Raw genomic sequence first — 22,106 nt, forward strand, 5'->3', positions numbered from 1 at the left:
ATCTCTACTAAAAAATACAAAAATTAGCTGGGTGTGGTGGTGGGTGCCTGTAATCCCAGCTACTTGGGAAGTTGAGGCAGGGAGAATTGCTTGAACCCAGGAGGTGGAGCTTGCAGTGAGCCAAGATTGTGCCACTGCACTCCAGCATGGGTGACAGAGCAAGACTCCTTCAAAAAAAAAACCCCACGTGTGTATGAGTTCGGAGGAAAGCAAGCCCCTTAAGAGCCTAGGGGCCCAGCTGTGGTGGCTCACTGGGGCCTGTAATCCCAGCACTTTGGGAGGTCAAGGTGGGTGGATCACCTGAGGTCAGGAGTTCGAGACCAGCCTGGCCAACATGGTGAAACCCCATCTCTACTAAAAATAAAATAGCTGGGCATGGTGGCGGGTGCCTGTAATCCCAGCTACTCAAGAGGCTAAGGCAGGAGAATCACTTGAACCTAGGAGGCAGAGGTTGCAGTGAGCTGAGATGGTACCGTTGCACTCCAGCCTGGACCACAAGAGTGAAACTCTGTCTAAAAAAAAAAAAAAAAGGCTGAAGGGCTCCAAGTCTCCATAGTACCACGTAGGCTATGGATGGATGCAGATAAGGAAGTACATTCTGTGTCAGTGATTTGGAAAAGTTAGAGATAGGATTATGCATGGTTTTGTAAGAAATAAGGTCAGCAATTATATCCATCTTGCTGAAACAGAAGACATAGGTAAGGAAAGAAATGGAGAATGTTTTTTTACCTTTTCCCGTACACCTTCATTTCTTTCCTAAAGAACATTTTTATTCCAAGAGTCCAAGAGTTTTTAGTGACTTTTTTTTTTACTGGTAATGTGACTGAGCCAAAACTTGTTCTATGAAAAATGTTAAATTCTCATCAAATAAAGATCCATGTGATGAGCCAGCTGGCACCATCAGATCATATTTGCTCATTAAAAGAAACACAAAACTAAGACTGTCAACTTGAAAGGGAGGATTTTGAGGGGAGATATATCCTTGTCACTCAAGCATTATAAGGACATGAAGAGATAAACATAAAAACAAGTTACTGAAGTTTCACAAAATGCAGTGTACCTAAGGAGATCATTGAATATATTTGATAAGCATCTGATTTGATCTCTGCAAAATCCATCCTCATCTTCAGAACTTCCCATGGAACACGAACCCAAAAGTAAAGGAGAAGCTCATTTTTGGTGACTGTGTTTCTTTCAGCAACCAGCTTTGTTCCAAAAAGAATCTAATGGTTTCTAGGGATCAGTCACTGAATGTACATAAACAGTGATTTTTAACAAAGTTATGTGGTTTGGGAATGCAGGCAGTATTTCTCCTGCTCACCTTTTCAACCTTGGGAATCCTGCCAAGACTTTTCTAGAAATTAGGGTAATATAGGTGTTCCTTTTAGAACTTTCTTACTAATTCGGAGATTGGTTAAAGGGTAGAAAAAATAGACTGTAAAGAAAATATAAGAAATGTTGGCTCAATAATGATCTTCAAAAATAGTGAGATTATTGACCACGCACTGTGGCTCATGCCTGTAATCCCAGCACTTTGGGAGGCTAAGGCAGGTGGATCACTTGAGACCAGGAGTTTGAGACCAACCTGGCCAATATGACAAAATCCTGTCTCTATTAAAAATACAAAACAAATCAGCCAGGCATGGTGGCACATGCCTGTAATCTCAGCTACTTGGGAGGCTGAGTCACAAGAATCATTTGAACCCAGTGGGCAGAGGTTGCAGTGAGTCGAGATCATGCCACTGCACTCCAGCCTGGGTGACAGAGAGAGACTCTGTCTTAAACACACACACACACAGAGTGAGATTATTAACATGGAAAATGCAAACTAAGTTATTCCTCTACATTTGACTTTCAGAAAAGTTTGTTAGAGATGCTATTATATCTGAAGTTTAGGTTAATAAGAAAATCCTAGAAGTGGTTGAATGCTTAGATTATTACAGATTTTTTTTTTTTTTTTTTACTTAATTAGATAGCTGTGTGATTATCAGCATGTGTAACTTTGCCTGGAAACAATAGGCAGATGAGGGCCTGGTTTTCACACTGTGCTTCACAGCACCCTTGAGTTCCTCCAAAGGCCTCTGAGGCCAAGGTGAGGGTGGGGAGTGTGCCCTTCAGCCCTGTGTCAACCACAGCATTTCCCTGTTTTAAATACTGTTCTCCAGTGTAAGCTCTCATTTTAAGAACTCATTCTGAGGCTAAAAGAAAGTCTCTGAAAATCGCTGGACTGTGAAATCCCTGGTGGTTTTTCCTAGATATGGTATCCTATAATCAGGAAAAGAAAAAAGTAATATCTTGGGAAAATACCGAGCTGTGAAATACTTGACTTTTGGAAAGTCCGTCTGCTCGTATAAGTAGGTATCAGATGCCCTTGCTAGGTGGGTTTCAGCGCAACTTGTGATGTGGAAGTGACATAAGAATGTCCTCTTCTCCACAGGGCCCTTGCATTGGTAATCAGCAGAGCCTGGCTCACAGCAGGCTGTGGGACGCCGTGGTTGGCTTCCTCCATGTCTTTGCTAATATGCAGATGAAACTGTCTCAGGTACTGTGGCCCATTCCCTGCACGTGTCATTGTTGTGAAATGCTAAGTCGGTCCTCACTCCTTGGTGTTCCCATTGTGATGTGGCTGTTTGATCAAAGGCTGGACAAGTCATGCATATTAGGTCTCAGTTTTTTCAACTGAAGGCCAAAATGGGAGACAGAAACGGATGCCTCCCGGGGGTCCCAGACAGGCTTTTGCATGAACGCAGCTTCCTTCTTTGTATCTCACCAACCTACCCTTTTTATGATTGCCTCAACATTTGCTTTCTATGGTGCTAATCCTTTCTGCTTCCTTGTCACTGTTTTGTCAACTTATGAACACTCCCTACCAGCCCCATGCGTCCATCTGTCCCATGTTGCATGTCTCTGTAATCCACATCCCTCTTCTCTCTCACCCCTGCTTCCTTCCTCCCTCCCTCCCTGTCTCTGCCTCTCCTTCTCACTCCCCATCTCTCTGGCAAGATGAATCAGAACCGCTCAGAGCATTTATTATGAACAAATAAATGTAGCATATGTAGCAGTTTATTGCCTCTCTCCATGGCAACACCTGAGGGAGGCCTTCAGGAGGTATTTGAGGCTGATTAGAGTAACATTTGCAGCTTTAACTTTTAAATCATGTGTATCTGAAATTTTCAAGGCTGTCACATCTGCCTCCTCTCTTCTGGAATGTGCTATTTAACCTTTCCTTTTTCCCCTTTTGACTCTGGCCTTATGGGAGGAGAGAGTTCCTGGGAGGGCTGCCAATTTGACAGTAAGATGTCCATTCCTATGTCAGCTGGGCGGTGTGGTGCAGTCTCAAGGCGAGAGCCCTGGCCCTGCCACCTCCTCACCAGTGACTTTTGGAAAGCCACTTTCCCTCTCTGGTTTTGGTTTCATCATCTCTAAAATATTCAAAGTTAGAATAAGTGATCTCTGAGGTTTCTTCCCAGCTCTGATATCCTACACTTCTGTGATATTTTGTAAGTAGCTGTGGTACACACCATAGGTGATGAAGATTCCTTTGAAAGTTGAAGGGCTAGGCAAAGAGTTACGGTTGGGTTTTTGGTTTTGGGGTTTTTATTTTTTTCCTTTTTTCTTTTCTTTTCTTTTTATTTTTTTTATTTTTTATTTTTTTTTTTTGAGGGGGGTCTGTAAAAGGTATGTGACTCAGAATACATTTTTAATTGAATCTCCAGTTTGCCCACCTCAGATCTTCCAAGAATTGTTTTCTATTGTGACATAGGGTATAAAAGCATGGAGTTAGCTTAGCAACGCTCTTCCTGCATTGCTGAAATTAAAACCAAACAGACTAGTATCAAAACCATCCAGAGGAATAGCCTCCATTTTATTGCATTAAAGGGACAAGTGGCACCCAGATCACCACCACCTAGAATTAGGAGACTCTAAATTAATCCAGAAAGAAAGGAGAACCCACTTGGTGATTATAACCTTGACATCTTTACCAGATAGATGTCCAGTATTCCCATAAAGCTCACTGGTAATTCTCCAGTGTAGAAAATGACAGCATAAGCTACCAGAGATACCTGAAGGCTCTTTGGTGCGTTGGGTTGTTCAGTAGTTTTGGACAACACTTGGTGTATCTGCCACACTGTACTAATGAAAGGAAAAATGTAAAGGAGCTTTGTTGGATGAGTCCTGCTACAGTGAGTCTCCCGGTGCTGCAAACAGTGGACGATAAGGCATCCTCATTGAGAATGAGAAGGACGCTCTTTCCTGACACTGATGCAGCCTGCACCTAACCTTTCCAGAGCAGGCTCTTCTTGCTCACTGCCCTGTACTTTACCGAGGGATCAGATAGCTCAGGGGTATCTCCTGTTTCTGTTCTAGGATTCCAGTCAGATCGAGCTGCTGAAGGAACTCTTGGATCTCCTTCAGGACATGGTGGTGATGCTTCTGTCCCTCCTGGAAGGTTGGGCTGTTTGGTATAACTAGGCCTTCACACAACTGTAATTGGTCTGAGCACTAACCTTACTGATCATGCAGATTATCCTTCTGGCAGGTCACTGATGCCATATGACATTGGTCAGAAAGCCAAATTTTCAGAAACAAAAAAATAAAATGAGGGGCACCTGGTCTGATGGACGAAGCCTGAAATCAATTGATTTTCTATCAGTAGGAAAGCCAGAATGAACTGGGGAAAACCTCCAAGCTTTGCTCTTCCCTATCCTCTCCCTCTCCCCATTGCTTTTCAACACATCTGGCTGCCAGTGTGTATGCCAGCCATCTAGTTGGGCACCCTCCTAGGTCTAAGGGGATCAGAGGGACACCATGTATCCCTATGTGTCCCCGATAATCTGATAATGAAACCACTTCCCAGGCCCCAAGCCATGTTAAAGGCAGTGGTGTGGCCACCTCCTTCTTCCCTTTGTTTCTTTCCCCCTTGGCTCCTAGTGGTGTAGTCTTTATGGCTTGCTGCTCCCTCCTACATCATCACGGTCAGAGAAGAGCTGACTAATTGGGCACAAAAGTCTTCTAAAACTAGCTACCTGACAATTTACATGATGGCTTGGGTTTATTTACATATTTGTATGTCTTTTTGAACCTGCCTCACAGGGAATGTGGTAAATGGCACCATTGGCAAGCAGATGGTTGACACACTGGTAGAATCATCTACCAATGTAGAAATGATCTTGAAATTCTTTGACATGTTCTTGAAACTTAAAGACTTAACCAGCTCAGACACCTTCAAAGAATACGACCCAGATGGTAAAGGAATTATCTCCAAAAGAGAATTCCAGAAGGCCATGGAAGGGCAAAAACAGTACACGCAGTCAGAGATTGACTTTCTCCTTTCGTGTGCAGAAGCTGATGAGAATGACATGTTTAATTACATTGATTTTGTAGACCGGTTCCATGAGCCGGCCAAGGACATAGGGTTTAATGTGGCTGTGTTATTGACAAATCTTTCTGAACACATGCCAAACGATTCCCGGCTGAAGTGTCTGTTGGACCCAGCAGAAAGTGTGCTAAATTACTTCGAACCCTACCTAGGACGCATCGAGATCATGGGTGGGGCCAAGAAAATTGAGCGTGTTTATTTTGAAATCAGTGAGTCCAGTCGCACTCAGTGGGAGAAGCCCCAGGTGAAGGAATCTAAGCGACAGTTCATTTTTGATGTTGTCAACGAAGGTGGGGAGCAGGAAAAGATGGAGCTGTTTGTGAACTTCTGTGAGGACACCATCTTTGAAATGCAGTTAGCATCTCAGATCTCTGAATCCGATTCAGCGGACAGGCCAGAAGAGGAGGAAGAAGGTGAAGATTCTTCTTACGTGTTAGAAATTGCGGGTGAAGAGGAGGAAGACGGGTCTTTCGAGCCGGCCTCTGCATTTGCAATGGCCTGTGCCTCTGTGAAGAGGAACGTCGCCGACTTTCTGAAGAGAGCAACCCTGAAGAACCTCAGGAAGCAGTACAGGAACGTGAAAAAGATGACTGCGAAGGAGCTGGTGAAGGTGCTCTGCTCCTTTTTCTGGATGCTGTTCCTGGGGCTGTTCCAGATGCTCTTCACCATCCTGGGAGGAATCTTTCAGATCCTCTGGAGCACAGTGTTCGGAGGGGGCCTGGTAGAAGGGGCAAAGAACATCAGAGTGACCAAGATCCTGGGTGACATGCCTGACCCAACCCAATTTGGTATCCATGATGACACTATGGAGGCTGAGAGGGCAGAGGTGATGGAGCCAGGTATCACCACTGAACTAGTACACTTCATAAAGGGGGAGAAGGGAGATACAGATATCATGTCAGACCTCTTTGGACTCCACCCAAAGAAAGAGGGCAGCTTAAAGCATGGGCCTGAAGTGGGTTTGGGTGACCTCTCAGAAATTATTGGCAAGGATGAACCCCCTACGTTAGAGAGTACTGTACAGAAGAAGAGGAAAGCTCAGGTAAGTGTCATCTGTTTCTTTCATCTTCCTTTATGCCTAGCATAAGACTTGTCACCATATCTTGTCATCAGTACTGACACCATTTCCCCAGGAGCCAACACTGTATTAGACAGTGGTTGTGGTGTGATTATGCTGATCTTATAATTCCACCTCTGACATGTCTGCAGAAATCAAGACTTAGATGGTTATCTCAATGTCTAATCATTGGTTGGTCTTCTAGTTTACATTGTAGAATTCAAACGTGATGGCCTGTAACACTTTGCCTCAGACTTTTATTAGAAGGCTAGTTCTCATGCTGTGCAGATGCACTCAGTGAACTGAAAGCATAGAAAATGAAGAATAACATAAAAGGAGACCTTCCTTTTGAGACCGTGCTTTCTCAGTGTCATAAAAGGTCAAATGATCTCTTATGATTTGGCCTCTCAATGAGTTTGATCATGCTTGGGACATTTTTATCCTTGCAATACACTCACTATTCAGTTAGTACGTCATGTCAGTCAACAAGATTAAGTGAACAAGATAGCAGGAATTCAGAGCCCCTTGACCATGGAAGGTTCCGGATATTGTAGTATCCCATTCACAGTGTCACTCTAGCATCAGAGAGAGTAGAGAAATGTGAAAAGATCCAAGCCCAAAAACATTCATTCACTCATTCATTCCATTCTTATTTACTGAAAAGTTAATGTGCATTTGTCACTGTTTTAGGCTCTGGGAATATAGTGGTCAATAAGAAACACACTGTCCCTACAGTTTAGTGGTGAATAAAGGCATTGGAAAAGTCAAGACAAGTATAAAGAATGCTAGAAAGGAGAAATGTCAGGTACTATAGTTCTCTGTAGGAGAGAATGCTGGTTTGAAGATTCAGGGAAGAAAACATCAGAATCAGCATTCCTACAATATTATTCTGTTTTGCTCCCTGATGTAGCCCCATAAACCTAGAACACAGTTTGATACATAACAGGGTCCCATTCCAGGACTGCTGTGTGCCAGCGTGTGTTCTAGGATAGGGGAATACATAGGTTTAAAGCAGAAACAACATTCTTGCTTTCATGAATCTTAACTTCTAGTGGGAGAAGACAACAAATAAGATAATTATTATTTGTGCTGCGTGTTAGAACACGTGAACATGCAATGAGTTACACAGCTAATATAGGCCCATCAGAAACAGGTAGAGGAGGTGTCGGAAAAGGTGTCATCTGAGTCAAGTCCTGACAGGCAGCAGGCACATGAAAAGCTGGGGCAGGCATACTCCAGGCAGAGGATATGGTTAAGTATCCTCTGGAAGTACGCCTGGAAGGATCGGGAATGTTCCAGGAGGTCTGCGTGTTTGGGTGTGGGACACGAGTCAAATGGTACAAAAAGGGGATGAAGAGAAACACCAGGATCATGCAAGACTTACAGGCTGTGTTGAGGAGCTTGAATTTTACTCCAACTGCAGCGGTCCTCAGCCAGGGGATTGGGATACTGGCAAGAGGATTAAAGACAAGGCAAGAAGCAGCCTGTCAGATGGAGGCAGGCTGATCAAACTTGGTTTGATCTGTGTCCCATCTCTTTCTGACCCCATGGATCAGTAGAACCACTGTCATGAGGCTCTCACAATGTCCTAACACAAGTTTCCTCTTCGAATTGAGTAAGTAAGAGAAGGGAGGTTGAGTTTTCCAGTTTCAAATCTTTGTCTTGGCATCTCTTCAGAGTCACTTGATATATATAGCAGGACACTTATGTTCGGTGATCCTGAGAGAAGCAGAAACATGAAAAGGAAAAGCTGTTGAAATTTGTGACCAAGAAGCAAATGGCCAAGAAAATGTCTCATCATCATGACCTCGCTTCTTTGAGGAAAGCTTGACTGATTGTTGTTTTTGTCTAGGCAGCAGAGATGAAAGCAGCAAATGAAGCAGAAGGAAAAGTAGAATCCGAGAAGGCAGAGTAAGTTCTTGGTAGCATCAACTACTCTAACTGCTATGGTAGATAGTTCTTAGACCAGGCAGAGTGGCTTACACCTGTAATCCCAGCACTTTGAGAGACTGAGGCTGGAGGATCACTTGAACCCAGGACTTTGAGACCAGCTTAGGCATCATAATGAGACCCCATCTCTACAAAAAATACAAAAATTGCTGGGCATGGTGATGTGCACCTGTAGTCCCAGCTACTTGGGAGGCTGAGGTGGGAGGATTGCTTGAGCCCAAGAGGTCGAGGCTGCAGTGAACCAAGATCACATCACTGCACTCCAAGCTGGGCAACAGAGCAAGACCCTGTCTCAAAAACAAAAACAAAAAAAAAAGGAAAAAAGAAAATAAGGAGAGTTATTGATAGCATCTGATATTCTGTTGCTATAGTGAATAGAAAACTTGATTTCTATCAATGCAAGCAATTATTCTGCAAGCCCTGGGTATATTTTCTTTTACCCTAGCTATATAATAAATACATTACATTCATCTTGCTAAGTTTATAATCCCACTGGCAGATCAGAGTTTCACTCTCTGGCCAGATGACTTTGCAACTGCATATATTGATGACAATGATATCTAATATTTATTAAATACCTATTATTTGTCAGGCCTGTGCTCAGGTCTTTTATACAATATCTTGTTCAATCTTGCCAGAAGCTTAGAAGAGTAGGTACTATTGCTTAGAAAATAAAGGGTAACTTCAGAAGGGGAAAAAATTTGTTAAGTCTAATTTCAGAAGAAGAGTACAAACTTGTATATAGCTGATGTACACCAAGATCATGGTTCATCCAAGTGGTCGCCACTCATGAAATATAAATTTAATGTCCAGCCACTGTGGGTTGATAGAGACCTGAAGTTTCCACCCTCAAGGAATGATTCTACCTCCTGCCCCCTCAACCCAGATTTCTCTTTAATCTCGTCTCCCTTTTGGGGCCAGACCGCCCTCCCTTCTGCCTGCTGACTGGGTTTCCCATATCTGCAGCGTGGAAGATGGAGAGAAGGAAGACAAAGACAAAGAAGAGGAGCAAGCCGAGTACCTGTGGACAGAAGTCACAAAAAAGAAGAAGCGGCGTTGTGGTCAGAAGGCTGAGAAGCCGGAAGCTTTCACAGCCAATTTCTTTAAAGGGCTGGACATCTATCAGACCAAGTTACTGGTAAGTGCTCCAGCCTTGGCCCTGTCCATGGTACAGGCATTGGCCCAGGCAGATGGCAGAGAGGTGTCGCTGATTTGTTTCGCTGTTTGGTCAGTGACACTTCCTTCCCTTTCTCATTCCTACACTTTCTTCTTCCCATGTCTCTACCTGTTCCTTTTCTGTTGGAGGAAAAGGGGGAGAGCCTGGAAAGAACCACAGTCCTCCAACAGCTCTGCTATCAGCACGGTGTCCTCTGTCACCTGTTTCCTTACCAGGAGAGCAGGAACGCCTCTTTCTACCTAGTCCTTTATGTCTATTATGTGGGGACTTAGCTGATCCTGGTCCAAAAGCTCAGAAGTGGTTTGATCATGTGGGAATCAGAAGGAATGTTCCTGTTATGTTAGCTTCCCACACTAGTCCTCCAAACCTTGACTGTTCTATAGGCAATCAAACCTTAGAACAGCTTGTAATATTCTTTCTCTGATCCATTGCCTCCTGAGGTATAGTGGCTGAAGGCCAGGACCACACCTTCCCTAGCACCATTGGTGAGGGCTCCCCACAGAGACATTGGGAACTTTACCCAGGCAGCTTCCGCTCCAGTCTGTGGATGCTGATTTTTCTGGGGAACAGGGCAGCGAGAATGGGAATGTTGCTTCCAACAAGGGAGGAGACGAGGCTCCTGGAACTGTTAACTCGGAAAGGAATGAGGACACATTGCTGCCTGAGGCCACAGAATGGCTACATCCAGGCTGGGAGTTGCCAGGGTCTTCTGCGAGCCTAGATTACTTATAATTTCCTAACAGACTGCTTGCTGCGAATACGCATACACACAGCACTTCAAGGCAAGGCTCGAGTCCTCTGCTGGTGGCGTGTTTAGGCCTTTGGCTCCCTGAGCAATAAGCCAGAGCAGGATTCTTTATAGCAATTCTAAAGCAATTTTTTTTTAAATCAACATTTTGGTTCCATGTTCATGACATGACACAGTCATGCCATGGCTGTGTTAAGAATGCCAAGGTTGGCCCGGTGCAGTGGCTCATGCCTGTAATCCCAGCACTTTGGGAGGCCAAGATGGGTGGTTCATGAGGTCAGGAGATCGAGACCATCCTGGCTAACATGGTGAAACCCTGTCTCTAGTAAAAATACAAAAAAATTAGCCGAGTGTGTTGGTGGGTGCCTGTAGTCCCAGCTACTTGGGAGGCTGAGGCAGGAGAATGGTGTGAACCCGGGAGGCAGAGCTTGCAGTGAGCCGAGATTGTGCCACTGCACTCCAGCCTGGGGGACAGAGGGAGACTCCATCTCAAAAAAAAAAAAAAAAAAGAATGCCAGGGTTGCCTTAGAAGAGTGGTCATCCAAGAGAAGGACGAGTCATGTGTGAACTTCTAACCAGAATTGACCTTCTGTGTAAAAGCAGGAAGTTCTCTTTTCCTTCCAAAGCTCTTCTACCTCTGCCTGTCCTTTTCTTTGCAGCATTACCTGGCCAGGAATTTCTACAACCTGAGGTTCCTTGCTCTGTTTGTAGCCTTCGCTATCAACTTCATCCTGCTTTTTTATAAGGTGACACTTCATTCAGGGGTTATTTGCTAAATATGCTGTATACTAAGTATACTATGTGTAGAAAAAGAATCATGACAGAACTTGTGTTCTTAATTGTAGCAAACATTCTAACAGGTAGCAAATTTCTAAGACATTGGCTTCTAAAAGGAATACAGTTTCTAGCAGTGGAGAGACCACTGACAAGGGAGCCAGTTAGGGGACTATTTCAATCGTTCATGCTTATTTTAGTTGTTACTTGAATTTAGTCTTCAAATACTTGCTGAGCATCTACCATGAGCTAGACCCTATATTAGGAACCACAAGGTATTTCAAAATGAATAATAAACACAATTTATTCTTTCTTCAAGGAATAAGGTAACCAAGAGGCATTATAGCTAGCCTATTTGTTAGAAGCGTTATAAAGGAAAAATTCACAGGATTTGGAAAAAGAGTTAAATGAAGGTTTTGAACATTGGCAAGTGGGTCTTGCATGCTGTAGGCATGTAATAATTGTTAGTGCAATGAATTAATGAAGGGTCCTGAATTCTCAACATAGTCTTTAACTGGCTTTTCTATCTCTTGCCTATCTCCCTTTCTACTTAAAACCACCAATCTAATTTGTATGAAACATTGTTTTATCCACCTCAACTTTCCACTCGACAAACTAATGACCTTCTGTTGCCCATAAAAGAAAAATGGAAGTCTATAGCCAAGAGAGGCAAAGCTTGGTTTTAAACACGGTGAGGTTGAGGTGACTTCAGACAGACAGCCAAGGAGACAAAGCCAGCAAGCAGTTGGAGCTACAGGACAAAGCCTCAAAGATGTAGATTTGAGAGTCATATGTGTAAGAATAGCAGCTGAAGCCATGAATGTAAATGGCATCTCAGAAAGAATGGAAAATACTGAGTCTCTGGCTGGGTGGCAGTGGTGGGTGGGGGAGCGGGCACAGACATGCTTCGTGCTTGTGTGTGTGTCTCAGCCTCCCCTCAGGCCACAGCATGATCAGAGTATTTCCTTCTGTGGCACAAGGATTATAAGCATATGTAGTAAGTTTCCTAATTTTAATTTTTTTGCTTTCTTTTCAAGAGATAGGTTTTTGTCTCCTTTTTAAAAGTTTGTTTGCAATTATTAGAGATACTGGGTGATTCCTAGTCATAAGTTACCTAAAAACCTCATTCATTCAGCGAGTAATGTTGAGTCACTACTATTTGTACAGCATATGCTAACCATATAAAATATTTGAGGAGTGCCCAGTGGCTGAGGTTCTTTTGATGTTTAATAAGTAAGTGTGTGTTTTGGGCCAGGTCACTGAAGAACCTTTAGAAGAAGAGACAGAGGATGTTGCAAACCTATGGAATTCATTTAATGACGAGGAAGAGGAAGAAGCGATGGTGTTCTTTGTCCTTCAGGAGAGCACTGGGTATATGGCACCAACGCTGCGGGCCCTGGCCATCATCCACACCATCATCTCTCTAGTCTGTGTGGTGGGCTACTACTGCCTGAAGGTGAGCTGTTGGCCACTCTGGATCTAATCTGACTCCTTGAGGAAGAAGTGTCCTTTCTGAGCCCAGCCAGCCCTTTGCTCGAAGACTTTGCTATTTGTAAGGGTCTTTGTAAGTTCCGTGGAGCAGCAGCAGCGCATCACCTGGGAGCTGCCTAGACCTGCAGAGTCTCAGGCCTCATCCCAGGTCTTTTCTTTTTGAGATGGAGTTTCGCTCTTGTCTCCCAGGCTGGAGTGCAGTGACAACATCTCGGCTCACTGCAACCTCCGCCTCCCAGGTTCAAGCAATTCTCCTGTGTCAGCCTCCCAAGTAGCTGGGATTACAGGTGTCTGCCACCACGCCCAGCTAATTTTTGTATTTTTTAGTAGAGACAGGGTTTTACCATGTTGGCCAGGCTGGTCCTGAACTCCTGACCTCAGGTAATCCACCTGCCTCGGCCTCCCAAAGTGCTAGGATTACAGGCGTGAGCCACTGCGCCCAGCCCCCAAGTCTTTTAACTCAGAATCTACCACTTAGCATGATCACTGGGCAATTTGTACGCACTTTCAAGTTCAAGAAGCCTTGCGCTAGGAGTCCCATTTCAGGTACCTCTTATTGAATTTCATAGAACTAGAGTCATCAGGCTAAGTCACATGAGAGCTAGTTATGAGAGAGTCTTCTGATCTTTGAATTGATGTCAAAATTTTTATAAAAATACCTTTTCATTAGGCGGTAACCAAGATCTCAGAAGAAAGCTTACTGATATGTTAGTTTTCAGTTATCTGTTGCTGCATAACAAACCACTCTAAAACTTAGTGGTCTAAAATGACAACTGTTTACCTCTCTGATTCTGTGAGATGACTGGCACATTTGGGCAGTTCCTCTGCTGTATGTAAAGGGGCTACATTTGCAGCCATTTGTGAGCTCAGCTGGGCTGGAATGGCCAAGATGGCACATTCCCATGCCTGGCAGCTCCATGGGGGGACAACTGGAAGGATGGGCTCAGCTGGGGTAGCTGGGCCTCTTTCTCGCTCCCTCTCTCTCTCCGTGTAGATTCAGAGCATCTCCTTCTCCATGTGGCCTTTCCACATGCTCTGTCCAGTAGGGTAGCTAGACTTCTTGCATGATGGCTTGGGTTTCCAAAAAGAGCATGGAGGTGGAAGCTGCTAAGCCTTCCTGAGTCTTAGGCCCAGAACTGGCACAGTGTCATTTCCATTGCATTCTGTGGTTTAAGGCAAGTCATGTGGCCATCCCAGATTCACTGCTGCATGGTAGAGGGGAGAGGTGCTACACAAAGGCATGAATTCCAGGAGGCATGGTTCCTTGGGGCCATATTCAGAACCACTACAGTTATGTCAATCTCCAGTCATTCAATTTTTGGTGTCCCAAGTCCAGTTCTAGTTCTGCTACATCATAATTTTGTTTTTCTCACTGCTTTTCTCATTACATGTGTTTCTTCCTTCTCTTGAGTAGGAAATCTCCTTAAGTACAGCAAGCCATCTTCTTCCTGGGAAGAGTCCAGGAAATATTTTCCTATATTGTGGTCCTTTCTTCCCCCAGTGAACTGTAGTGTCATGTAGGAAGTCCAGCTACCATGCTGAAGAGACCTTGTGCCCTGGGCCACACTAAGGACTCCATTGCAACTATGAAAGTGCAAATTCTGGAGCCAGGCTGCCTGGGTTGAACTCACAACTCTGCCACTTAAACTCCCAGTCCTCTATCTTCTCATCCATAAAACTGAGTATTGTTATTTTTCCATCTTTCCTTTTGATCCTTGAGCACGGGGGAACAAGGTCGTGAAAACAAGGTCTTGGTGAGTTGCCGCCATTTCATCCGTCCTCGGTCTGCGCCTTTCGCAGAGCTTCCAGCAGCGCTATGTTGAGTGAGAGTATCCGGAGGTTCACAACCTCTGTGGTCTGTAGGAGCCACTCTGAGGAGGGCCCTGGGAAGAATTTGCCATTTTCAGTGGAAAACAAGTGGACGTTACTAGCTAAGATGTGTTTGTACTTTGGATCTGTATTTGCTACACCCTTCCTTCTAGTAAGACACCAACTGCTTAAAACATAAGGATGTTTCAGTTCATCCATTTAACAGATATGAAGAGCATTTTAAGAGATGCAGCCTCTGGAAATGGATCAAACTCTAACTCATATGGCATACTAGATATGTTTGTCAATAAACTTGTGACGTGAATGCTTAATGCCTCTTTTTTGAAATAGGGAATGTAATAATTGGCCATTTGCCTACTTTATTATTTGGGTAACATTCCAGTATTACTCTGTGAGTTCGCTTATTTAATGGTGTTAAACTGAGGTTATATTAAATTTTTGATTCCCAGGTCAGGATTTTATTGGTAATTTATATAATAAAAGGGAAATACAAATCAATCTTTAAAAAAATGAGTATTGTTGCTAAAGTTGCTGGGGGCATTAAATGTAGTAGTATGTGTAAATGTACTCAGAACACGTAGTAAACCCTCAAGCACGTTCGCTGCTGCTCCTTAGTTCGTGATCCTAGAGTTCAGCTTATTAGATGGAGTACAGATTATACTGTGACCTGGAGAAAACAAAAAAGAAACAGTATTTAGCAAGTAAAGAATGTGGAAGTTTTGTTGACGAGAGTATACAAACTTCTAGAAGATTGAAGGGGAATGTTTGGAATCCCAGAGATGAGCACCCCTCTGCAACTTGATATTGCTGCTGTTCTTCAGAGTCACTCAGAGCACAGCAGGCCTTAGTCGGTCGCTGAGCTTTGCCTCACCTCCCACATCATCTGTGCACTAACAGTCATCATCAGGTCCTCACAGTGTGCAGTGGCTGCTAGCCTTGGCCACCTTCCTATTGTGAGTTTTTCAGTTTATCAGTGTTATTTCATTGTTTTAAAGAAAAACAGGGCAAGAGGTAACTCTTTACAAATCACTATCTGAATTTTGTTCTTTTGGACAAAAGCGATGTGGGGTACATGCATATCATGGGTTTGGAGATGAAGGTTTCAAGGATGTCGCCAAGTAGCCAGTGGCATCTCAGCTGAGATGACGAGATGAGACGCCCTAGCTCTGTCTGAATTAAGCTTCTCTGGCTGGAGGAGCTGTGTCAATTGTGACTTCTCATTTCCTAGGATTTCAGCAATATCCTCTGGCCTCATTAACTGTCCCATGCTTGGAGTGTGTGTGCACTTAGTGATGGCTGGGGCAAGTGGATTATTTTCCAATCCCTTTCTGGGTTCCCCTTTGGCAGTAGGTCCTTATAGCCATACCACTGTATCTAGTCTAAAACAAAAGTTCCGATTATAAAAGAATGGACAGTGATAGTAGGAAACAAGTATGCCACTACCTGGAAGGAGCTCTTTGTGGACAGAATCTCAGGAAGAAAACTTGAATACAGAAAGACTGAATCCTCTCATTCTAACTATGAAACCATGTTTCATGAACTCACCTTCCAAGCCATGAGATAAATATGGCCCTGTACATTGAAGGGAGTTGGAACATTTCATCCTATTCCTGTGGCATCCATCCCGTAGAATGGTTTATTGTCCTTTCTAAATCTTGGTTCACCTCCAGCCGAGGAGTCTTAGGAGTCCTAACTCATTCAGCCCGGGCATGGCCTGCACACTAGCATCGGTCAGGGAGTCTAGTTTGTATGAATATTAGCTGTCTAACTGAAAACTTAAAGAGCGACCCAAATTAGATCAGGTTTAAAGAGGTAGGGGTATTTAGCCAAAGAGATTCATTGGGCTTTGATCCCACAACTAGGCACCCTAATAATTCCACTATAAGGAGATTGCTGCTCTGAAGTTGGAAGGTTAATTTGTGACAAAGACCTGGGAGCACGTGCTTTAATCACAAAGCCTGCTCTGAGTAACCATTGTCTTCCCACTCGTAGGTGCCTTTGGTGGTATTCAAAAGGGAAAAAGAAATCGCCAGGAAGCTGGAGTTTGATGGCCTATATATCACCGAACAGCCATCTGAAGATGACATCAAGGGGCAGTGGGACCGCTTGGTGATCAACACACCGTGAGTGTCCCTCTACCTCAACCTAAAAAGGAGATGGAGTCTCTACTGTAAATAGAGTAACTCTTTCCTCCTGGCCTTAAAACTGGTTAATACAGACTGTCTTCTGGTTTCTGGGACTTTTCTCCCTCGCCTCTTCAGGAAAGCCACTTGCTGCCCATCAAATACTTGTATAGACTTCTGTTAGTTTAACAGGGACAGAAGATGTTATCGGAAGGTACTGCGTGTATTTGATTTAGACCAGACAGTCCAGTACAATATTGCTTAAACTAGTTTTCCATGTTCGAGTCACACAGTGTTTCCAGGGCTTAAGTGGCCAAGGAGTCTAGAGATCCAGTTGATCAGCTTCAGCTTTTCCATAGCCTTCCATGGCACAGCACTGCTATAACTGTGCCATCTCTTAAGTCGTCTTCTTTTTTTTTTTTTTTTTCCTTGAGACGGAGTCTCCCTCTGTCACCCAGGCTGGAGTGCAGTGGCGCGATCTCAGCTCACTGTAAGCTCCGCCTCCCGGGTTCACGCCATTCGCCTGCCTCAGCCTCCCGAGTAGCTGGGACCACAGGCGCCCGCCACCACGCCTGGCTAATTTTTTTGTATTTTCAGTAGAGACGGGGTTTCACCGTGTTAGCCAGGATGGTCTCGATCTCCTAACCTGGTGATCCACCCGCCTCGGCCTCCCAAAGTGCTGGGATTACAGGCGTGAGCCACCGCGCCCGGCCTGAAGTCTTCTTAACCAAATAGCCTGCTTGGTAAGAGACCTCCTTTTAACATAAGATTGAGAGGCACTTACATGGGCAGGTAAATAGAGCTGTCTGGTAGGGATGTGAAGACCTGTGGAGGCAAGCCTGCCTTCTCGTAGGCATGCGGCGCTGTGGTGGGAAGAAGGAAGAGCACTGACTGACAGGCAGGCAACACCAAGGCCCTGAAGCTTATTGGTCTGTGAACTTGCACAAGGTAATCAAGGCTTCTCAGCCTTAGTTTCCTCGTCAGTAATAGAGGGATGAGAATATCATCCTGCAGAAGATCAATGAATGTATGTGGCAAATGTTTGGCACATGCCTGGCACGTGGTAGGCATTAAGCTGTTGCTCATTCCCTTTCCCCTAACTATCCATAAAAGGGCCATCACCATTAGCAAGTGTCACGCTCCAATGACAGTTGATTCACAAAGTAAGTGATAACTTTCAAGATAAACTAATGGGGTAAAAGAAAAGAAATAGGGTCAAACATGTAAACAAAGGTGACTGTGTTGAAACTCAGGTGTGCCAATTAAGCTAGGCATGTCAAGAAACAGCAACCCTGACTCCAGGGGAAGAAAACTGTGTCCTATCCAAAGATGATCAGGCAAACTGAGAAGCAGCTCTGCAAAGGTCCAGCTAAGCATATTTCTTTATATTCTCCAGAAAAGGAAGGCTCTTCTCTTAGAAGGGGGAAAATGTGAACGGGCACATCCTTACATCGTCAGTCTGTCCCTGCCTGCGGGTCCCCTGCCAATCTTCTCACACAAGGAAAAGCACTGTTTCTGATGCTTTGTCATTACATTACAGAAGTCTTAGACACTATTAAATCCTTTGGTAAGCTTTGTGCAATCATCAGTAATGCTTATGTCTTGTTATACAAGGGGATATGGCCTAAAAGTCCCAGTAAGAAGGCAGTTCAATTTCAGCCGGGCGCAGTGGTTCACACCTGTAATCCCAGCACTTTGGGAGGCCGAGGCGGGTGGATCACAAGGTCAGGAGTTCAAGACCAGCCTGGCCAACATAGTGAAACCCCGTCTCTACTAAAAATACAAAACAAACAGCTGGGCGTGGTGGTGGGTGCCTGTAATCCCAGCTACTTGGGAGTCTGAGGCAAGCAGAATCACTTGAGCCTGGGAAGTGGAGGTTGCAGTGAGCTGAGATCACAGCACTGCACTCCAGCCTGGGCGACAGAGAGAGACTCCGTCTCAAAAAAAAAAAAAGAAGGCAGTTCAATTTCTAGAAATGTATCCTAAGGAGATAATGAGACAAGTATGCTAAAATGTCCCAACAAAGGTATTTGCCAATATTTTTTACTTAGAGTGGCTTAAACGTGCATGAGTAGGAAATGCATAAATAAATAGCTATTTTTTAAAATTTTAGGTAGACCAGTGTTTAATTTTTTTCACAATGGCATCATAGTACATGTTCATGTTTTGTAACTTGATTTTTTTCAGTTAACTATATGTCATGGGAGCTTTCTTTTTAAATTTTTTACTTTTATATTGTTAAGCACACATAAATAAGAACATATAAAATGTATATGTACATTTTACAGTATAATTATAAACCAAAAAGGTTAAAAAATAGAACATTACTGAGAGCTTAAAAATCCCCTGTATTATCCTCCCTGATCATATCTTCCCAACCCACAGCTATCTACATTTTTGATGTTCATTAGTGGTTAGTAATATTAATTCTTAAATAATTAGCAATCAGTGATATTAGTGATATTCATTCTCCTGCTTTATAGTTTTCCCACTTAGGTATTTGTCCCTAAATATATTTTGACTCTTTTGACTATTTTGAACTTAATATAAATGGAATTATACTATATACATTATACTATCACTTGAATTTTTTTAGCATTATTGTTTGGAAACTCACCCATGTTGATGTATGTAGCTATAGTTTGTTCATTTTCAAAGCTGTAGTATTTTCCATCATGTATATTATCACATTTGTCTATTTTCCTGACGGTAAATATTTCAACTTGTTTTCTAAAGTTTCTGGCTTTTATAAACAGTGCTACAGTGAACATTCTTATACCTGATACACAAATCGAAGAATTTCTCTAGAGTATATACCCAGGAGAGAAATTTGCCGAATAGTAGGATATGCAAAATGTTTGTTCCAATTTATACTCCAAACAGTACTATATTAGTTTCTACTTCTCTACTTCTTTGCTGGCACTTATTGGCCAATAATTTTGCTGATCTAGTAGGTGTATAATGGCACCTCGTTGTACATTTCCCTGATTACTAAATGGGTTGAGCATCTGGTACTTCTTCCCTGAACATTCATGTATAGATGTACTACTTTATTTATCTGCTTTCCTTCTGAAGGTCTGTTCTCTATGCCACACTTTAAGGACTAGTAACAAGTAAAAGTCTGTTTTCTACCTTCAAGGAGTTTGCATACCTAGTCAGGGGACAAGAAATGCAGAATGCTCAGATGAAGGTAAGACCGTATCTATGAAGGGGTCATGCCCAGAGCCTGTGGTCCTTGGCCCTTCAGCATCACTTGTGGAATCTTGTGCTTAGAACAAAATACGACCAGGCTGAGTTGTATGTTACAGACCATTTGTATAAATGATTTAAGAGAAAGGCGGTATCAGTGTGGCAGAGAGAGCATGGCTTGATTTTTATTTGTTTTATTTTCCATTTGAATGCAGTGCATAAAATATGAAGTAGCAATGTACAAGGAAGAAAGTCAAAATAATTATTTTCATCCCCCCAGAGATAAAATATTAGCAGTTTACTCTGTAACACCAGCATTTGTTTTTGCTTTCAAGTGGCATTTAAATGTTTAAGACAAAGAAACTGCTTTAACAAACCAAAAACAAGCAAAAAAAAAAAAATTCTGCCACCCTGTTGGGGGAGAGGCGGCTTTTGCTGGGGTTATTCTTCTGAGATGTCAGTGAATAGTGGGAGCTCTTCATTTCCTTATCAACAACTTAGGTGGTCTCTGGAGAATAGGGAACTGTTGTGTTCCAGAACCAAAAAGAATGAATCAAATAAAGGAAAACGACGGTAAGAATGCATGCACCAAAGGCCAGAGGCTCCTAGGCTGCAACCCAGCCTTACAAGGAACTCCCACAGGAAGGATTCAGTAAGTCTGGATAAGAACAACATAGTTGCAATGGTTTTTGCCAACATTCCTGAAGATGACAGTTCTTTCTTAACTTTAACAATAAGAAATATTTGCAGTGGAGCTGGTACAAGCTACAGACAGAAGAAAGATCATCTCTCTGGGGATGTTAGGGGATGGTACAGAACCACCTCCAAAAAAGAGAGGGATCCAACTCCGGAGGAAAGCAGGCCCTGCGGTATTACGTGGAAATAGAAAATAGAGTGGAAAAGCCCTCAGTTTAAAAAACCCAATGTAAATAAACTAAAGGTGATTCCCAGACTGGAAACTCCATGAAGTTAGGGACTTTCCACCACATCCCACATCCCGCATCCCCATTATCTACCCCAGAAGCTGACATAAAGTCGTGACTCATTGAATGGAATGCCTGTGCTTTCTGTAGCATTTTGTTTCTGGTTATACTGGGATTAGGGAAAGGATTTAGAAACATGTATCTGTCTCTAATCCGTCATCACAGTTCTTGGCTCCAAATCATAATTCTGAGGCAGAAACTGCCCTGTGGCCTTCTGAGTGTTTCAGAAGCCAATACAAAGTAGTGAAACCAGATGTGACTCAGTAGACCTGTGATGACTCTGAACTTCAATCAGATCTTGAATTCTTTGGTGAGCAGGACACAAATCAAAAAGATCCCAGATCCAGGCACTCACGCTGAAAAGTTTCTTGATGTGTTTTCCTTGATGTTAAGAATGAAGAACCAACCTTGTTCGTTTTCTTTTTCAGATCTTTTCCTAATAACTACTGGGACAAGTTTGTAAAGAGAAAGGTATGCCTTGTTAGTGGGGGTGAGCTCCGTGCTCACAAAAAAACTGGTTTATGTTTAAGTTCCCCACATACAAACATGAGTAAATGTGATGCTACTTTTATGATGATATCTCAAGAAGAGTAAGTCACAGAAGGGGTTGGATATGAGCATATGTAGGTTTTTGGCTTCATTCATACACTCATCTGCCTTAAACAAGTGAACACGATCCTCATGGTTTTCTGCATAGTAGATGTTGTTTTTTACAGTTATCATTTAATTGTCCTTCATTGCTTTTTTCTCTGGGTTTTCTCTTTTTTCTGCGTTTTGAACTGTGTCTTAATCTACCCCTTGGAAGACTGCCCATAGGGCAGCAAAGCTCTGAAGAACCCAGAGCTAGAAAATATTTGGTGGTGGCGTGTGGCCTGAGCTCACCCTGTCATCCTTTGCTTCAGGTGATCAACAAGTATGGAGATCTCTACGGAGCAGAGCGCATTGCTGAACTTCTGGGTTTGGACAAAAATGCTCTTGACTTCAGCCCAGTAGAAGAGACCAAAGCGGAGGCGGCTTCTCTGGTGTCATGGTACAAAAGACTTAGGAGTTCAAATCCAAAGCAGCTAAAATAGATCCTTTGTTTTTCCATTCCTCTTCAGCTGCTTGAGGGAAAAAGCACAACCATGTCTTTGTTCTCTGGGCTCTGGGCTGGCTTAGGTGTTGCCTCTAGGTTCTCACATATTGGGAGAGCACTGCTTTAAAAATTTGAAAACCAATACATTTTTGTGCCCTATAGAGCTGAAAGAGAAAGTCTAATTAAAATTTTCAGGTTGGGCTGGCGCAGCGGCTCACACCTGTAATCCCAGCATTTTGGGAGGCTAAGGTGGGCGGATCACGAGGTCAGGAGTTCGAGACCAGCCTGGCCAACTTAGTGAAACCCCTGTCTCTACTAAGAATACAAAA

At 43.4% G+C, this 22,106-nt stretch overlaps 2 protein-coding genes across 2 annotated transcripts in view; both read left to right on the forward strand.

Moving 5' to 3' along the window:
- Positions 1–22,106, forward strand: part of RYR3 (ryanodine receptor 3) — a 566,953-nt gene that overhangs the window by 533,577 nt on the left and 11,270 nt on the right. The window contains exons 86-95 of the mRNA XM_028850703.2: positions 2,438–2,542; positions 4,369–4,450; positions 5,095–6,422; positions 8,290–8,348; positions 9,354–9,525; positions 10,972–11,058; positions 12,342–12,542; positions 16,400–16,530; positions 21,131–21,173; positions 21,605–21,732. Of these exons, the coding sequence (XP_028706536.2) occupies positions 2,438–2,542; positions 4,369–4,450; positions 5,095–6,422; positions 8,290–8,348; positions 9,354–9,525; positions 10,972–11,058; positions 12,342–12,542; positions 16,400–16,530; positions 21,131–21,173; positions 21,605–21,732 (2,336 nt within the window). The remainder of the gene's footprint in view (positions 1–2,437; positions 2,543–4,368; positions 4,451–5,094; positions 6,423–8,289; positions 8,349–9,353; positions 9,526–10,971; positions 11,059–12,341; positions 12,543–16,399; positions 16,531–21,130; positions 21,174–21,604; positions 21,733–22,106) is intronic.
- LOC114679364 (cytochrome c oxidase subunit 7C, mitochondrial-like) lies at positions 14,307–14,707 on the forward strand. Its single transcript, XM_077939077.1, has one exon. It carries the CDS (start codon positions 14,394–14,396, stop codon positions 14,583–14,585), a length of 192 nt encoding a protein of 63 aa, XP_077795203.1. The 5' UTR covers positions 14,307–14,393; the 3' UTR covers positions 14,586–14,707.

This window comes from Macaca mulatta, chromosome 7 (genome assembly GCF_049350105.2).
Source record: "Macaca mulatta isolate MMU2019108-1 chromosome 7, T2T-MMU8v2.0, whole genome shotgun sequence".
Classification (NCBI taxonomy): domain Eukaryota; kingdom Metazoa; phylum Chordata; class Mammalia; order Primates; family Cercopithecidae; genus Macaca; species Macaca mulatta.